This window comes from Natator depressus, chromosome 1 (genome assembly GCF_965152275.1).
Source record: "Natator depressus isolate rNatDep1 chromosome 1, rNatDep2.hap1, whole genome shotgun sequence".
In the NCBI taxonomy this organism is placed as follows: domain Eukaryota; kingdom Metazoa; phylum Chordata; order Testudines; family Cheloniidae; genus Natator; species Natator depressus.
Genome location: NC_134234.1, coordinates 321,315,160 through 321,335,423, shown reverse-complemented (window position 1 = coordinate 321,335,423; position 20,264 = coordinate 321,315,160). Strand labels below are relative to the sequence as shown.

Genomic DNA, 20,264 nt, shown 5'->3' with positions numbered 1-20,264 from the left:
ACTTGATACCACAGGACGTTCTAATTTAAAAACTAGAATATAAACTTAACATGGCACATGTTACATGGATTAAAAGCTGGCTAGTTGATAGATCTCAAAATGCACTTGTAAATGGGGAATCATCACTGATTTTGGTAGGGTCTCTAAGATCTGTTGTTGGCCCTACACTATTTAACATTTTTATCAACAACCTGGAAGAAAAACAAAATCATCACTGATAAAGCTTGCAAATGACATAAAATTGTGGCAATGGTAAATAATTAAGAGAAGAGGTCACTAACACATAGCAATCTGGACCGCTTGCTGAACTGGGCACAAGCAAACAATCTCTGTGTTTTAATATAGCTAAAAGTAAATGCAAACATCTAGGCACTAAGAATGTAGGAGATACTTATAGGATGGGGGACTGACTGTCTGTCTGTTTCTCTCGCTCTCTCTCCCGCCTCCCATTTTTATATCTATTTGGCACTATGCGACCACAGCCAGAACACTATGTCAAGTTCTGGTCTCCACAATTCAAGAAGGATGTTGAAAAACTGAAGAGGGTTCAGGGAAGAGCCATGAGAATGATTAAAGGATTAGAAAGCCTGCCTCATGCTAACAGACTCATGGAGCTCAATCAATTTAGCTCAAAGAGAAAAGGGATGACTTGATTACAGTCTATAAGTACTTACATGGGTAACAAATTTTAATTATGGGCTCTTCAATCTAGCAGAGAAATGCATAACATGTTCCAATGGCTGGAAGTTGAAGCTACACAAATTCAGACTGGAAATAGGATGTACATTTTTAACACTGAGAATGATTGACCATTGGAACAAGTTACCAAGGGTTGTGGTGGATTCTCTACCACTGACAACTCTTAAGTCAAGACTGAATGTTTTTCTAAAAAACTATGCTCTTGGAATTATTTTTGGAAAGTTCTATGATGTGTTATACAGGAGGATAGACTAGATGATCACAACGGTCCGTTCTAGGCTTGGAATCTACGAAAGCTTATTAAAGTGATTAATTTTAAGAAGGGACCTGGACGAAAAGAGAGAGGATGCTTGGAGAAGAGAATCAGAGGATGAAATTTACTTTTACCAGTTGGCTTGGACAATTACAATTAACTGAGCTGTTGCTAATCATAGAATCACTGGACTGGAAGGGACCTCGAAAAGTTATCTAGTCCAGTCCCCTGCACTCATGGCACAACTAAGTATTATCTAGACCATTCCTGACAGTTATTTGTCTAATCTGCTCTTAAAAATCTCCAATGATGGAGATTCCACAACCTCCCTAGGCAATTTATTCCAGTGCTTAACCATCCTGACAGGAAGTTTTTCCTAATGTCCAAACTAAACCTCGCTTCCTGCAATTTAAGCCCATTGCTTCTTGTCCTATCCTCAGAGGTTAAGAAAAACAATTTTTCTCCCTCCTCCTTGTAACCACCTTTTATGTACTTGAAAACTGTTATAATGTCCCTTCTCAGTCTTCTCTTTTCCAGACTAAAGGAACCCAATTTTTTCAATTTTCCCTTGTAGGTCATGTTTTCTAGACCTTTTTTTTGTCATTTTTGTCACTCTTCTCTGAACTCTCTCTAATTTGTCCACATCCTTCCTGAAATGTGGCGCCCAGAAGTGGACAAAATACTCCAATTGAGGCCTTATCAGCGCGGAGTATAGTGGAAGAATTACTTCTTCTGCGTTGCTTACAACACTCCTGCTAATACATCCCAGAATGATATTCGCTTTTTTTTGAAACAGCGTTACACTGTTGACTCATATTTAGCTTGCAGTCCACTATGACCCCCAGATCCCTTTCTGCAGTACTCCTTCTAGGCAGTCTTTTCCCATTTTGTATGTGTGCAACTGATAGTTCCTTCCTAAGTAGGGTACTTTGCATTTCATAGAATCATAGAATATCAGGGTTGGAAGGGACCTCAGGAGGTCATCTAGTCCAACCCCTTGCTCAAAGCAGGACCAATCTCCAACTAAATCATCCCAGCCAGGGCTTTATCAAGCCTGACCTTAAAAACTTCTAAGGAAGGGGATTCCACCACCTCCCTAGGTAACGCATTCCAGCGTTTCACCACCCTCCTAGTGAAAAAGTTTTTCCCAATATCCAACCTAAATCTCCCCCACTGCAACTTGAGACCATTACTCCTTGTCCTGTCATCTGCTATCACTGAGAATAGTCTAGATCCATCCTCTTTGGATCCACCTTTCAGGTAGTTAAAAGCAGCTATCAAATCCCCCCTCATTCTTCTCTTCCGTAGACTAAACAATCCCAGTTCCCTCAGCCTCTCCTCATAACTCATGTGTTCCAGACCCCTAACCATTTTTGTTGCCCTTCGCAGTTCTCTCTCCAGTTTCTCCACATCCTTCTTGTGGTGTGGGGCCCAAAACTGGACACAGTACTCCAGATGAGGCCTCACCAGTGTCGAATAGAGGGGAACGATCACGTCCCTCGATCTCCTGGCAATGCCCCTACTTATACACCCCAAAATGCCATTGGCCTTCTTGGCAACAAGGGCACACTGTTGATTCATATCCAGCTTCTTGTCCACTGTCACCCCTAGGTCCTTCTCTGCAGAACTGCTGCCTAGCCATTCGGTCCCTAGTCTGTAGCAGTGCATTGGATTCTTCCATCCTAAGTGCAGGACTCTGCACTTGTCCTTGTTGAACCTCATCAGATTTCTTTTGGCCCAATCTTCCAATTTGCTAGGTCCCTCTGTATCCTATCCCTACCCTCCAGCGTATCTACCACCCCTCCCAATAATTTGCCCTTATTGAATTTCATCCTATTTACTTCCGACCATTTCTCCAGTTTGTCCAGATCATTTTGAATTATAATCCTATCCAAAGCACTTGCAACCCCTCCCAGTTTGGTATCGTCCACAAACTTTAGAAGTGTACTCTCTATGCCACTATCTAAATCACTGATGAAGATATTGAACAGAACCGGATCCAGAACTGATCCCTGAGGGACCCCTCTTGTTATGCCCTTCCAGCATGACTGAACCACGGATAACTGCTCGCTGGGAATGGTTTTCAAACCAGTTTTGCACCCACCTTATAGAAGCTCCATCTAGGTTGCATTTCCCTAGTTTGTTTATGAGAAGGTCATGTGAGACAGTATCAAAAGCTTTACTAAAGTCAAGATAAACCACACCTACCGCTTCCCCCCATCTATAAGAAAGCTATGAGGTTGGTTTGATATGATTTGTTCTTGACAAATCCATGCTGACTGTTACTTATCACCTTATTATCTTCTAGAGTTTGCAAATTGATTGCTTAATTATTTGCTCCATTATCTTTCCAGGTACAGAAGTTAAGCTGACTTGTCTGTAATTCCCTGGGTTGTCCTTATTTCTCTTTCGCTTTCAGGTCCTTCTGCATTAACACAAGATTTTGAATATTTCAGGAACAGTTTAAAAAATGGCTTCCACTGGAAATAAATATCTGTTTCTTCTATATCTTTCCCCATTCTTGTTTTCAAACTTTCTTCCAAACCACCCATTAAACTTGGAATAGTCCCCTCCCCTCACACCAATCTACTCTACATCCTTCAAAACGCTTCCTTAAAATAGCTTCTTCCATGAAGCTTTCAATACTGACTACTTCTCAATTTTTACCACCTCTAACTCAGACCGGCACACCACATACTGCTTTTGTCAGTTTTATCTGCATCTCAGCTACACTGTAAGCTCCCTGGAACGGGAACCAAGTTCTCTTATTTGTTTATAAAATGACAGGCGCACTCTTGGTATTATATATAAATAAAGACTTTCTGAAGGATTTTTAAAAGCTTATTTTTACAAAATCCAATTTTGGAACAAAATTTGACCTGCCAGGATCCCTCTGAGGATTCACATTAGCACTATTTTGTCAAAAATGTTTGTGGAACCAGCAGCCAAGAACTGTGGCAGGGATTTGGGAAGGGAAGAAACAACAATAAATATTGGAAAATGCAACTGGTGGTATTCTATCCTCTGTTCAGGGATGCAAAACAGGAAGTTTTTCTTTCTGGTGAATAAGTAACATCTGTGGGAGTTTTGAAAACTGCACTACAGCTGTCAGAAGCTAAATACACACAAAGCTTGGTAAGAAAAACTAGACCATGTTTCTGATCCCCCCCCTAAAGACTAGTGGGATGACTGGTCAGAAAATATACAAAACAGATAATAAGGACTGTTGAGCAGGGATAGCTGATAAAGAGGAGCTATAGACCAATTAGCCTGACATCGATCGGGGCAAAATAATAGGACAGTTATTCAGGACACTGTCAACAAAGAATTAGAAGCTGAAAATATAGCTAATGCCAGTCAGCACTGTTTTGTGGAAAGTAGGTCTTGTCAAACAAACCTGTTTATTTTTGACATGATTACAGAACTGGGTGATAAAAGCAACGTGTTGATATAGTATGCTTGAATTTCTTGAAAGCATTTGACTTAGTACCATATAACATTTTAAATTTTAAAAACTTCCCTTATATGAAATTAACATTGTTAACAGTAGATGAATTAAAAACTGGCAAACAGATCTGCAGATGTATATGTTAACAAGAAAATATCTATAACACTGTTCAGCTGGGGTCTACTCTTCACGAACAATGTAGAAATACTGGAGAGAGTTCAAAGGAGGACCACAAAAATGAACCAGGGACTGGAAGACAAGCCTTACAATCTTCTCAGCAATCTGAGGCTTAAGCAGCTCAAACTATTCAGTTTATCAAAGAGAAGGCTGAGAGGTGACTTGATCACTGCGTAGGCACTTAAAAATGGAAAAGCTCTGATAGTGAGAGCTCTTCAACTTTGCTGACAAAGACATAACAGGATCCAATGGCAGAAAGCGGAAGTTAAACAAATTCAACCTTGAAATAAGACGCAATTTCCTAAAAGTGAGGGTAGCTAAATATCGCAACATCTTACCAGGGAGGTGGTGGACTCATCATTAAGGCTACATTTTAGTCACTGATATTTTTTTAGTAAAAGTCACAGACGGGAGACAGGCAGTAAACAAAAATTCAGGGCCTGTGACCTGTCCGTGACTTTTACTAAAAATACCAGTGAATAACACTTCGGGGGAGGGGGGAGCTGCCCAGGGGCCCCGCGGGTGCTGGGGGAGGGCAGCTCAGCTGCTTGGGGGGCGCAGGTGGAAGCGCACGGCCCAGGACCTCCATTGGTGCTGGGGTGGGAGGCTGGCGGGGCCGGCAGGCTCCCTACCCAGCTCCGTGCCTCCCCTCCCAGCAGCAGCAGCAGAGTTTGGGTGTGGGACGAGGCAAGGGGTTGTGGTCCATGATGGGGTGAGGTGGACTCTGGGCAGTGCTTACCTGGGGGGCTCCCTGGAAGCGGTGACATCCCCCTCACTCAGCTGCTAGGCAGAGATGTGGCCAGGCAGCTCTGCACGCTGCCTCCACCTGCAGGCCCCACCCCTGCGGCTCCCATTGGCCACGGTTCCCAGGCAATGGGAACTGCGAAGCCAGCGCTCTGGGCGGAGGCAGCGTGCAGAGCTTCCTGGCCACACCTCCACCCAGCAGCTGAGCGAGGGGGATGTTGCCACTTCAGGGGAGCCCCCAGGTAAGCACCACCTAGAGCCCGCCTCACACTGTCCCGTGCCCCGGCCCCCTGCTCCCTCCCACACCCAAACTCTGCAGCTGGGGGGTGGACATGGTGGCCCAAGACTGCCCCAGCAATGGCCAGTGCACCTGGCGCAGGGGCTGCCTGAACTGCCCCTGAGCCAGGCGTACCGGCTGCTGCCGAAGTCACGGAAAGTCTTGGAATCTGTGACTTCTGTGACCTCCGTGACAAACCTGCAGCCTTACTCATCATTACTTGAAGTCTTTAAAACAAGATTACATCTCTTTCTATAATACATACTTTAATCCATCTTCTCAGAAAAAAGCACGGGGTGGGGGGGAAGGAGACAGGACAGGGTCAAGTTGGTCTTGGTGGTTGTCCCTTCCGCTCCTCAGAGAGAGTCTACGAATCCCCTGTTTATTGGCCATCGAGAGAACAGGAAGCTATGCATTGCCCTCAACATAACACTTTCAGCTCTGAACTGAGATAATTACCATACTCAAATATCATGCTTCAGGACTTCAGCTGCTCACCAGCAAGGGCCCTGGAGAAATTTTTTCTCAATGTACAATTGGCTAGATGTATTCTGGGTTGCTAGGGATATTTTTGTTCCCCCCTTCTCCCCCACCTACTCTGAAGCATCAGGGATGGCCACAGCTGGAGGTGGGACACCAGACAGCATGGTGCACTGAGGTGGTATAGATAATCCTCTTAGTCCTTGGTTCGTGTCTACTGTTCACATACTCAGAGTCCAATTCATTGTCAGATTTAGGGTTGGAAAGGAATTTCCCCCTGGTCAGATTGGCAGGCATTTGGGGGATTTTCTACCTTCCTCTGCAGCATGGAGTATGGATCATCTGGGCATATCCCACCTAATCAATTTCCTGCCATTGCAGGGCCTCAGACCTTGAACCCTGGCTCTTTGGAGCTAGCAAGTTCCAACCTGCTTCCAGGGATCTGCTAACTGTTGTCAGAATAGGAGCTAAACTCTGACAGAGGACCCCAGTCCTGGGAGCCGATTGGTAGAATGCTGGGGACCCTGATTGGTAGAGCCCTGCACAGATACAAAAATTTGGATCCGCATCCATGACAATTAACTTGTATCCAACCCACAATCCACACCAGCACCCTATCCCACTGTTAGAGCTCTGTGTGGATACAAAAATTTGGATCGGCATCTGATCCGTAAAGATGGTAAACAATACAACCGTATCCGCAGATGCAGATATAAAGCGGTGTGACAGGGTAGGGCCAGATGGCTATAGGAGAGTAATAGAAGGCAGATATATTAGCCCCAGGCTAAGTAGGTCCCTTTTCCCTGGATAAGGGAACAGGGATGGTTCCAGAATAATCAGGAACCTTCTGGAGACCATTAAGACAGGCTGATTAGAACACCTGCAGCCAATCAAGAAGCTGCTAGAATCAATTAAGGCAGGCTAATCAGGGCACCTGGGTTTTAAAAAGGAGCTCACTTCAGATTGTGGTGTGCGTGTGAGGAGCTGGGAGAAAGAGGCACTAGGAGCTGAGAGTGAGAACGCGGACTGTTGGAGGACTGAGGTGTACAAGCATTATCAGACACCAGGAGGAAGGTCCTATGGTGAGGATAAGAAGGTGTTGGGAGGAGGCCATGGGGAAGTAGCCCAGGGAGTTGTAGCTGTCGCACAGCTGATCCAGGAGGCACTCTAGACAGCTGCATTCCACAGGGCCCTGGGCTGGAACCCGGAGTAGAGGATGGGCCCGGGTTCCCCCCAAATCCTCCCAACTCCTTGTCAGACACAGGAGGAGTCGACCTGGACTGTGGGTTCAGAGAAATGGCCAAGCTGAGAGCTGCCGTGAAGCTCCAAGGCGAGCAAATCCGCCAATAAGCACAAGACCTACCAAGGTAGAGCAGGAACTTTGTCACAGCGGATATCTGCAGATTTGCATGGCTCTACTAAGTGGTCCACAGCCCCTATTTAAACCCAGCACAGGAACAGGAAGTCGACCTTGCAACTAAGATCCACCTTGCTCTGGACTGTGTGCCTTGTGCTCTCTTGCTCCTGCTCCCCTGGCTTGACTTCCTGGTATCCCAACCTGGCCTGGCTCTGGCTAGCGAGCTGTGATTCTGCTCTCAGGTTGATCTCCTGGTAATCTGACCCTGCCTGCCTCCTGACAGTCGACTCTCTGTTTGCCCTCTGTCTCAGACTTTGACTTCCTAGTATCTGACACGGCCTGATTTCCGACTCCTGCTTTGACCAGGTTCCGGTTGTGACAGGTGGCATCTCAGTCTCTACTGTTCTCTGCCAGTGGCCGACAATAGTTTAGTCTCCTCAGAACCAAAATGTTTTAGTCTAACCCAAGTTATTGGGCTTAACACAGGTGTACATGGGTGAAATCTGATGGCCTGTAATATACAGGAGGTCAGACTAGATGTTCTTATAGTCCCATCTGTCTTTAAATTCTGTGAAAACAAAGCAACAAGCAAATACAGTAAAACGCAAGCCACCACAGACTAGGGATCAACCCCATCCTCAAAGCCGGGATAGGGAGTCTTGCCTTCCCTCATGCACTGTCCTATCCCTGTCGCTTCAGCAGCCCTTCTTATAGCCCTTCTCCTGATCACATGTGCCAAGGGAAGCCAGAGTTAACCCCTCGTGCACTGCAGACTATGCGGAGCCCCACCACAACAGTATGCTTATCTCCATCTTACAGATGGATCAACTGAAGAACAGAGAGAGTAAGTGACTTGAACAAGCTCAAACTTAGTGTCAGAGGTGTGAAAAGAACCCAGAACTCTTGCCTTGCAGTCCTTGCTCTTACTACACAATGCTTATTCTAACGTAGAGAACCCAGGTTCTTTCCCCTAACACACACAATAATAAAAAACAAAAACATTACTAAAACATGAAGTAAGAGCATGTAGTTCTAAACTCTGGTGAACTGAATTGCTATAAAGTGACACAGGAAGGCATGCTGGGCGTAAAATGTATATTATTTAAGAGTTTAAATTATGATAGTAAAAAGTGAAAAAAATTGCTGAATAATAATCAAGGCAGCTTACAGAGTACAGACAACTTATATTCTGTTGAATAAAAGGACCTGAGGAATCACGAAGCCTCATTCTGAAATAGCTCAGGTGGTTTATAAGCATAGCCTCAAACAAACATTACATCAGCGTAGGATAGAATATACTCTGAAACTGTCAACCATACACCAATATATATGGCTGCGAAAGGGTATGGGGGGGCGGGGGCGGGAAATGATTCTTTAAATGTTTTCCCAAACTTGCATCCCATCAGTTAAGCAATTGGAAAGCACAGAGACAGAACTATTAGCATCATGCCATTTTACCAGTTCTCTGGGATTGACTTTGGGATCTTGCTATATGGGAGATCCCTAGTAGACACTTGTACACCCTTCCTTTCCTATCTTTTCATCATCCCAAATTCTACCATAATTTGCAGCGAGTACAAAGAATGTCAAATAGAAAAGTCTTTTTGTGACAATTCTATCAGTTAAGAGAAAACCACATTTTGCTTCCCACTAAACTCAAAATCTTCAATATCCTGAAGAACATTAGGTTGGTTTCTCGATCTCCAGAAACCCTCAAGCACAAATATTGAGGAAAATTACCAGATACCACCTAGATCCCCCAATCTCAAACTTGTAACAAGATGATGATCGTTCCACGGCATCAGGCAACTCCTGAAGCCTCTAAATGTAGATCTATTCTAGGACTTGCCTTATATATACCGTCAGCAGAATAACTTACTAAGAAGAGCATGAACCTATGCTGTCTAAAAAGATCTCTGGTAAATTAAGAGGAGTTGTCAACATTGCTAGATGAAAGGAATTCAGCTGCAATCTCAAGGATTCTAAGGAGAACCTAAATTAAGCAAAGAAGTTCTAGTTTAAAAGAATTTACTGCCTTTACATATTGAAAGAATTTTCAACAGAGGTCTTTCCCTAGAGTGACAGTTTAGGATCATATATTTAAAGGATCCAAAATCCTGATTTGAATATCTATGGTCAGAAAGCACCTTTCCCACTACCATCGTCCATTCTTCCACCCAGCCTGGGCTGATGAAATATAGAACACCTAAACTGTAAGCTTTCTTGAAACCTAGTCCACATCTTCGAATGTGTTTTGTACAGTCCTTAGCACAACTGGGCCCCAATTCTGACTAAACCTCTGGGGACTATCAGAACAGATGTATTAAACAATAATACTGTAGTACGCAGCTAGGACCAGAGTTAGCCAATATTTAGTCCCCAGCAGTGCCTCAATGTCGCATGCTAGATCAGGACAGAATCCTAGAAAACATCAAGAAGCCAAAAGATTGTATTTCCAACTGATCCGGCATTAACGTCAGAACATGGACAATCCAATCCTATGGTCAGCCTCGTCATCCCAAGGAGAACTCACAATGGGAGTTTAAGTAATCAGAAACAGATGGCATAGATTATTCCTGCACCTAACCTCACACTGATATAGAACAGTTCCACTTCTTGCCTTGTCTCAGGCCAATTCCCAGCTTTTTCACATACCAAGCTCTAATGGAATAATTATGTCCACTGGAGGCCCTCTGCCTTTGGAACAGGTTATTAGTCTATATACATTAGGGGGCAAATGGAGGAAACTTAGACATAATGGGAACTGTAGAACATACATGCAATCCCTCCGCTGACTGCCTATGCTTGATTTCTGTTTTCTTCTTTGGTATGTTTAATTTCTAAACTCTTCCCAAACATTTTTCCGAAAAAAGATGGAGTAGGCGGAGAAAAAGAAATATTTTAAAATGTTAGAGGTAAGTTTCATTCCTGGAGATTGGGACCAAAAGAAATTAAGATACAATCTCCATCCTGACACAAACCAATTTGTTTGATCTTCTCTCACTACTCCACTTTCTGAGGCATATTTTTTGCTCTTTCCCCTGGGTTTTTTTCCCCACTCCACTCAAGTTTATATTCTACGATCCCCTTTTGAAAACATCCTCTACCTCCCTACCCTTTTCCTTCCTTCGCTTCCAACAAGAACAGAATCCTTTCTAATGGAATCATCATTTTCATTTTATGCACAGCGCAGATGTTAAGAGTAAAACTGACTAGACCTTCCATGAATTTTACTCTAGTGCTACTGTGGTCCTGTTCTGAGTGAAAATGCTGGATACTTGTAATCCTGAACCCAATTTAATCCTTCCCCTGATACCTATCTCCCCACTCTATCCTTTCAGCACTCCAGCTTCAAATGTAGTCACCAAGCCTGAGCCCAGAGACTGGGCATGTGTGATGCTGATCCAGAGAAACCCAGACTTTAACATAGATACATAGATTATAACTTGTTTTGCTATAATGAATTTTATACTCCGTTATCCTGTTGTACAGCGATAAATTGGAAACTGGTAGTGGAGACAATGTAAGACAGACACAGCAGTCATCAAGTTCAAACTGGAACATTAAAATCTGTTGAACTGGGAAAGTGTAAATTGACTATGACATCCAGCTTAACCTTTGACCCTTTCACTTTGTATGGAGTTCCACTGAATCTAAACTTCTATCTGGAGAGCCAGCAGATATAGACTGAAACACTTTCAACCAAATTCATCCCTGGTGCAAAGTCAGTAAAGTTAAATCAGGATGTCTTGATCCCATACAGCCAATAATTGCTTACATAAGACATTAAGAACGGCCATACTTGGTCAGACCAAGGGTCCACCTAGCCCAGTATCCTGTCTTCCGACAGTGGCCAATGCCAGGTGCCCCAGAGGAAATGGACAGGTAATCATCAAGTGATCCATTCCTTGTCAGCCATTCCCAGCTTCTGGCGATGCTTCTGCTTAACAGATCTCAATACACATACAGTGTAGCAAAGCACACATCTCTATGTTAAAGATTTATGTACATAAGAAAATACACTCCTATTTTATACATCATGTGAATTCACATAAGAAAAAGAGTAAGTGAAAATATTTGATGTACATAACATATTTAAAATCAATTACAGGTTATTATGGAAATGGTGATCTTTTAGCATCAACTTCATAGTCAAATAATGACAGCTTAGTGAATATTTCACAACAAATAAGTGATCCAATGATTTTGCCTCATATTGTACATAGACTATCCACAAGCAAATCCTCATTTCCTCAAATTCATTAGTCAATTCTAAGTATAAATTCCAAACAGTGCTCCAAGTCTTTGATAGTCACTATTTAAGCTATGTTGATTAGTTGTGATTTGTCAGATAACTCACATGATACTGCTTCCTGATTAATCAAGCTTTTCTGGCACAAATAATTATCCATGCAAATTTCATTTTCCTGTGAATACTTGAGCATGTAACTTGGAAATCCACTTTCCACAAACATACTTACCAGTAAAACACAAACACATTCATAAAAAGTAAACATAAAGGGGACACGATCATGGCCAAAGCAAGTTCATTTGCAAATATGAGCAAATATTCATGATTTTTTCCCTCCTCACTATTCTCTCACTATACAAATAATAAAACAAGGGGCAGTATACAATGCGGTCTTTTGTAAGTCTCCAGTTTTTGTTTTTTTTTAAAACATGGCCTCACTGCACCTTTTCCACTACAGAAATTACATAATAGGTCCAGATTGTTTGACTCTTGCTCTCAATGGTGAGCACTTACTCCCACAAGTAGCTCCACTGACCTGAATGGAACTATTTTATGTAACTGCTTACCACTGAAAGAGGTATGTAAACTGGTCCATAATGAGTGAGGTAGCAGTCTTTAATGGTGTGCTATCATACCACCAACAAATGATCCATCATGGATTATGGACCCTTTCAAATATTCTTTCCTCGTCTATCTCATGTGTGCAAACGGGAATACAAACCCACTAGTTTTTACATGGTTTTATTTTTTCTCATTGATAAGAGGAACTTAGTCAACATCTGATGAGTGCTTTATGGAGTAAAAACTAAGTAGCTAAGCAATCTTCTGCTAAGCAACTATTTCAATTACTTAAAATATAAAAATTTTAAAATATACATTTGGTATTTATCATCATGACAAAAGCCATATACTACAAAAAAGCAAATTTGATAAACTAAGATTTCTGGATTTTTTCAACGTTTAAAAATAATTTACTATCATTCAATAAATATTATCATAACTCACATGAAGTCTCAGATTTTTGTAAAGTCCTGTTTATAACTAGGGTCCTACCAAATTCACAGCCATGAAAAATGCATCATGGACCATGGAATCTGGTCTCCCTCTGTGAATACTGGTGTTTAGTGTGCTTTTACCCTATACTATACAGATTTCATGGGGGAGACCAGTGTTTATCATATGGGGGGGCCTGACCCAAAGGGAGTTTCAGGGGGGTCATGGTATTGCCACCCTTACTTCTGCACTGCCTTCAGAGCTGGGCAGCCAGAGAGTAGCAGATGTTGGCCAGTCACCCAGCTCTGACGGCAGCACCACGACCAGCAGTGCAGAAATAAGGATGGCAACACCATACCATACCATACTACCCTTACTTCTGTGCTACTGCCTTCAGAACGGGGCAGCCACAGAGTGGTGGCTGCTGGCCAAGGACACCAGCTCGGCAGGCAGCAGCTCAGAAGGGTGGCAATATCATACCATGCCATCCTTACTTCTGCACTGCTGCTGGCTGCGGCTCTGCCTTCAGAGCTGGGCTCAAGGCCAGCAGCCGCCGCTCCCCAGCTGCCCAGTTCTGAAGCCAACGCCGCCCCCGCAGTGCAGGAGTAAGGGTAGCAGTACCGCAACCACCCCACCCCCAACAATAACCTTGCGGCCTCCCCACAACTCATTGTTGGGTCATGACCCCTACAATTACAACACCGTAAGATTTCAGATTTAAATTGCTGAAATCATGAAATTTGCTATATTTAAAATCCTACGACCGTGAAATTGACCAAAATGGCTGTGAATTTGGTAGGGCCCTATTTATTACCTAGCTTTATACCTTGGTAGTCTGTGATATAAGGAAGTTAACTGAATTATATGAGGTCACAAAGAAAATCAAGTTGGGTTTGAACTGAAGACCTTCCAGGTCCATAAGCCTTTGCCATAACAAAAACACTGTCATACCATGCAATAGCTGTTGTATGTGTGAGATCAGAATACATCCACAAGTATTGTTACAAATACAAGGGCAATGAGTTCTGTACATCTGACTTGAGCGCTCAGATTTTTCCCACCTTTAGCAAGGGGAGTGAAGGCTCATTCATGATTTACAAAGGGTACTCAGACACAATGATGGCTATGATATAACAATTTACATTAACAGACTGATTAAATGAGTAAGATAAAAATATTTCAACTCATACTAATTTATTCAAGTGGATTAAAAGTCCTGCAAGTTGCTACCTGAAAGCAGTAACAGATTTCTGAAGTATGGTAAATGCAAATTTACATTAATAATCATCTGATTTGAAACACAAAATAAGTTATAAGGTTTGTCTGGAAAAGAAACATTGTCTTTAGTTTTCATTTAAGTTGCCAACAATGTTGCCATTGTCACAGAATTAATGTCAACGTGATAAAAATCTAGTTAACATAATTCTGTAACATATATACTCTAAAGATACACATTGTTACAATTAGGGCTGTTGATTAATCGCAGTTACCTCACGTGATTAACTCAAAAAAATTAATCGCAATTTAAAGAATTAATCACGATTAATCGCAGTTTTAAATCGCACTGTTAAACAGAATACCAATTAAAATGTATTAAATATTTGGGATTTTTTCTACATTTTCACATATATTGTATTCTGTGTTGTAACTGAAATCAAAGTGTATATTATTTTTTATTACAAATATTTGCACTGTAAAAATGATAAAATAAATAGTATTTTTCAATTCACCTCATACAAGTACTGTATTGCAATCTCTTTATCATGAAAGTGCAACTTACAAATGTAGATTTTTTTTTTGGTTACATAACTGCACTCAAAAACAAAATAATGTAAAACTTTAGAGTCTACAAGTCCACTCAGTCCTACTTCTTGTTCAGTCAATTGCTAAGACAAACAAGTTTGTTACATTTGCAGGAGATAATGCTGCCTGCTTCTTGTTTACAATGTCACCTAAAAGTGAGAACAGGCATTTGCATGGCACTTTTGTAGCCGGCACTGCAAGTACTTTTGCGCCAGATATGCTAAACATTCGTATGCTCCTTCATGCTTTGGCCACCATTCCAGAGGACATACTTCCATGCTGACGACGCTCGTTAAAAAAATAATGCGTTAATTAAATTTCTGACTGAACTCCTTGCGGGAGAACTGTACGTCCCCTGCTCTGTTTTATCCGCATTCTGCATATATTTCATGTTATAGCAGTCTCGGATCATGACTCAGCACATGTTGTTCATTTTAAGAACACTTTCACTGCAGATTTCACAAAACGCAAAGAAGGTACCAATGTGAGATTTCTAAAGATAGCTACAGCACTCAACCCAAGGTTTAAGAATCTGAAGTGCCTTTCAAAATCTGATAGGGACGAGTTGTGGAGCATGCTTTCATAAGTCTTAAAAGAGCAACATTCCGATGCAGAAACTAGAGAACCCAAATCACCAAAAAAGAAAATCAACCTTCTGCTGGTGGGATCTGACTCAGATGATGAAAATGAACATGCATTGGTCTGCACTGCTTTGGATTGTTATTGAGCAGAACCCATCATCATGGAAGCATGTCCACTGGAATGGTGATTGAAGCATGAAGGGACATATAAATCTTTAGCGCATCTAGCATGTAAATATCTTGCAATGCCGGCTACAACAGGGCCATGCGAACACCTGTTTTTGCTTTCAGGTGACATTGTAAACAATAAGTGGGCAGCATTATCTCCTGCAAACGTAACAAACTTGTTTGTCTGAGCGGCTGGCTGAACAAGAAGTCGGACTGAGTAGACTTGTAGGCTCTAACATTTTACATTGTTTTATTTTTGAATGTAGTTGTTTTTGTACATAATTCTACATCTGTAAGTTCAACTTTATTGATAAAGGGATTGTACCACAGTACTTGTATTACGTGAATTGAAAAATACTATTTCTTTTGTTTTTTTACAGTGCAAATACTTGTAATCAAAAACAAATATAAAATGAGCACTGTACACTTTGTATTCTGTGTTGTAATTGAAATCAATATTTGAAAATGTAGAAAACATCCAAAAATATTTAAATAAATGGTATTCTATTATTGTTTAACAGTGCAATTAATCGCGCAATTAATCACAAATTAATTTTTTTAATCGCTTGACAGCCCTAGTTACAATACTCGAGTATCCCTTATTAATAATCTGAGCTCTCTCAATGTTAGTATGTTATGCAAAGTTTCACTACTGTAGGCCTGCTTCTTATGAACCAATTTCACATCAAGTGTATTTTTTGGTGGTGATCAGGCTATGAGTTTATAAAACCTTACTCACACCGTAACAAACTAAAATAATTTCTTCAGTATAGAGTCACCCTCAAAATCTGCCAAATACTAATTCACTAATTTCATTATACCATAGCCAAGTGTTATTTTAGCAAATCCTGTCACAAACAAATCTGTCAATCTGAGTGCCTGCAGCCACACTAAAGTGGTTTCTTTTACCAATTTGCAGGCTTCTTGGCATATTTGGAAATGCCGGTACATTGAAATTTACTTGTGTGTTCACATTCATAGCACCTGGAAACTTGATATTTCAAACTGCAGTCTTATGCCCAGTATTTCTCAAACAACTCACTGGATTTGATTTCAGGTTATATACATTCGTTGGCCTTAATAAAATGTAATACTGTGAATTATCCATTTAGCCATCTGTACTCACCACATGACAATCTGAAACCAAAATGCAACTTGAGCTAATATGAACTGACTTAAATATTACCACAAACCAATTTTTTCAGCAAAAGTGAAAAACAGCCTATACTGTTGTCTTTGCAGTTGCTAATAACTTTTAGAATTAAGCTGCTTGAAGTTGGTACCCAGATGTACGCATGTGTGTATTTCCATACCAAAATGAAGGGAATGTCGTAACAAAAAGGAGAGAGACTTTTAAAAAGAAATCCAATATGAAGTGTCACATGATCCTTTGACTTAAAATTGTCTTTTATCTTTTAACATGTATCATTTATGCACACACCCATTATATTTATACTTTAAAAGAAGTTGACACATAGTGACAATAGCTTGTATGTACTCAAGCCTGATAAGCATTCTTCATGGTTACCCAGCACAACAATTCACATGATATGATGACACCTTGTTCATACCATACCACACTCACTCAAAACCACTACGACACAGGCAGGTAAAAGTGTGCCAGTGGTTTGCACTTACCTTCTTTATTAAGCCTCATAACCTCCCTGCTTTTTCCACCCTCTTTTCCAGTCTCTTCTAGATCTACACCTGCAGAAGAGAAGAAAAGTCAAGAGAGAGTCAAAGGAGATGTGTTTATTGGGGAGGGGAAGGAGTTAACAGTGTGTATGTGTTTAACAGTAAAAACCCAACTATCACTGTCACAGCACCTGCCTTGGAGTACCAGTGCCGGCCTCCCCAGGCAACAGCGTCCTCCTGCCCCCCTCCCATGCAAGCGCATCTTCTCTTCCACCACTCTCCCCCATGCAACAGCAACCTCCTGCCCCCAGCCCACCCCGAGCAGCAGCATCCTCCTGCCTCCCCAGCCCCCCTCCCACGCCGCGGCATCCCCCGGCGCCTCCAGCCTCCCAAGCAAGAGCATCCTCCGCCTGCCCCTCACCCCCTGCAGCTGGCCCAGCAGAGGTACCCGAGACAGTGCCGGCAGCAGGCACCGCGTACCCAGCACCTCCCCACACGCATGGGGACGGAGAGCTGTGCAGTGGGCGTGTGGGGGAGAAGGCAGCCCCTAGTGCAGCGGGGGGACAGCAGAGCCTCGGGCCTCCCCGCTGCCCCCATCACCCCGGGTGGCGAGCCCCGTCCCCCTCCTCCATGTGTGTGTCCAGGGGGAAGGGAGCAGCATGGGGAGCCCCGGGCAGGGCTCCGTGTCTGGTGCTGCCCTTACTGTGCGGGAGGGCGGCGCAGCACGCGTGCGAGGGGGCGGCCTCCCGGACCCAGGCGGCCCAGGGCTGGCCCAGGAACGCCTCGGGACTGGGCACGGGCCGCTCCAGGGCCGCCATGGCGCCGCTCCTGCTCCTGCCTTCTTGTTGCTTTTCCCGTTTCCTTCGGCACCAGCAGCGAGCGAGCGAGCCAGCCACGGGATTCGAGAACGCCGCACGTCATCCTCGGGACGTTCCGCCGCCCACACGGGGGTAGTGTCAGCCCCTGCTCCCTATCAGATCGGGCTCCCCGCCTCGCGCCGCGCATGCCCGGCGCAGCCGAGCCTGCGCTCTGGCCACGGCGAAGCCTCTGCCTCTGCCCGGAGCCTGCCTGAGCCAGAGGGGGCACTGGGGAGGGGGACGCGCGAGGCAGCCGCGGGAGCCGGGCGCGGGGCAGCGGGGGACGCCGGCGGGGAAGGGCCACGTGCAGCCAGGGGCGGGGGAAGCCGGCGGGGAAGGGCCACGTGCAGCCCAGGGGCGGGGGAAGCCGGAGTCCCCGGCGGTGCTGGGTTCGGTGGGAGCAGCGGGCGCTAGGGCTGCAGGGGGCCCCTGCCGTCCCCTCGTTTGTCGGCGCTGCGGGGAGGGTGGTCTGTAAAGGGCAAGCCTGGAAACCAGACACAGCGGGGTGACCGACACACGGCACGGGGGAGAAGGCTCAGGAGACACGGCTGAGAGGCATTACCAGGCAGGGAGCAGGAGGCTTTCTTAAATAAAGCGCCCAAAGCAGTGCCCTCCCGCCTGAGTATCTGCTGTAACAAGGCTCAGCAACGTGCTCAAGGGACACATCGCTCAACCTGGACATGGCAAAGGATTCAGGTCCCCACGGCCGTGTCTTCACTTGAGTTTTTCCCCGCAAACTTCCCCACAGGCTCTGAGCATCTAGCGCCAGGGGTTAGAGCTGCACCAATGTTGGGACAATGGCTGAATGTGCCCAGTGAAGATGCAGTCTACATGGAAAACATAAAACATTCATTCCTGTTTTGTGTAGACTGTGTTAATGTGTTTAATAAATGCATGTGAAAAACACTGTTTTGTGACTACAAGTGTCATATTGGCATCTCCGAATGACAGCCATCTACTACTGCACAAAAACTTTGGATTTCAATTAATAGGGGGTGGGAGGGTGTTGAGGACTTTTAATCACATAGCTTCTCATAGACCAAACTATAACAACAATACTACTGTCACCACTGTTTTGGTGTCTGTAAGTGCTAGGCAGTGCTAAGTTTGAATTCATGCCTCTTATATTTTTGTTGTTTTTAGGTCTTGTCTACACTACACAGCTTTGCTAAGAAAAGTCAACTTTTGTTGACAAAACAGTGGAGCTGTACACACTACAATGCTCCTCCCACTGATTTAACTCTCCTGCTACGCCAACAAATAAAATGACCTGAACAAGAGGCGTAAAACTTTTTGTGACAAAGTTAGATCAACGCAGTGTCAGTGTAGATGCTGCGCTTGCTTCTGTCGGCCTAATTAGCCTCCAGGAGGTGTCCCACAATGCCCATCATGACCACTGTCAGCACTTTGAACTCCATTGCCCTGAATGTACACAGGCATTCGCCCCTCCCCTGTTTAAAGACCAAGGAATTTTTGAAATTTTTCTTCATTTGCTCAGCGTGGACAGTTCGTACAGCATCTTCCCAGCTGACCATGCCAGCTTTCTGTAGTAGATGCACTCCCGCATGGAATACACTGGAGCTGTTGGATTTGCTGCGTCTGTGGGGAGGGGAGGCTGTGCAGTTGCAGCTTCGCTCCAGCCAGAGGAACTTTGATACCTACAGGCAGATTGCTAATGGCATGCAGGAGAAGGGGCACAAAAGGAACATGCAGCAGTCCCATGCTAAGATCAAGGAGCTGAGGCAGGCATACCAGAAGACAAGGGAGGCCAACTGTTGCTTTGGTGAGGCACTGAAGACATGTCGCTTCTACAAGAAGCTGCATGCCATCTTCGGTGGCAATGCTACCTCGACCATCAAGAGCCCTGTGGATATGTAGGGGGGATTAGAAGCAGTGGTCAGCAGAGTCAAGGCCGAGGACAAAGTAATAGATAAGGAAGTGGAGCTGGAGAAAGATGTGGAACACAGGACAGTCAGTCCCTGCACTGTGGCTCTGGCGTGCCTGAAGCAGGGGGCATGAGCTCTAGTAAGCATACATTTTGCTTTGATACTGCACGGTGAGAGGAGATTGAAGTCTCATTTACTTTGTTATATGGTAGAGGAGGGATAAGGGATAGAAATTAACACAGAGCCTATGCAGCTGTGCCCAGCAGAAAAGTTGGTTAATGTACACCGGGATGACCCGGGAATCCTCCATAGTGATCTCTAGGAAACTTTCCTGTAGGTATTCTGCAATCCTCTGCCAAAGGTTCCTTGGCAGAGCTGCCTTGTTTCTCTCCCCACTGTAGGGAACTTTGCCGTGCCAAACAGCAATTATTTCTGCAGGGACCAGAGCAGCATACAGGCAAGCAGCATACAGACCCAGTCTGAAGCTGCACGCATGCAGGAGATGCACCCTTGCATCCTGGGTTACCCTGAGGACTGAGATATTGGGTTTGATTACCCCAGCCTGTGGAAAAGGGTGCCAATATTCAGAATACTCTCCTTAGGCACATGCAGTGACCCTCTTTGCAAACCATCCAGACCCTTGTCCCTTCTTGC

General features: G+C 44.0%; 1 protein-coding gene across 2 annotated transcripts in view; it reads right to left on the bottom strand.

Moving 5' to 3' along the window:
* The window catches only part of ATXN7L1 (ataxin 7 like 1), a 198,650-nt gene extending 180,723 nt beyond the window's left edge, over window positions 1-17,927 (bottom strand). For both annotated transcript variants that reach the window (XM_074942478.1, XM_074942479.1), the window contains exons 1-2: window positions 17,571-17,927; window positions 16,871-16,939 (exon numbers count right to left, since the gene is read on the bottom strand). In XM_074942478.1, the coding sequence (XP_074798579.1) occupies window positions 16,871-16,939; window positions 17,571-17,685 (184 nt within the window). In that variant the 5' untranslated portion in view covers window positions 17,686-17,927. The remainder of the gene's footprint in view (window positions 1-16,870; window positions 16,940-17,570) is intronic.
* Between the last annotated feature and the right edge of the window lie 2,337 nt (window positions 17,928-20,264).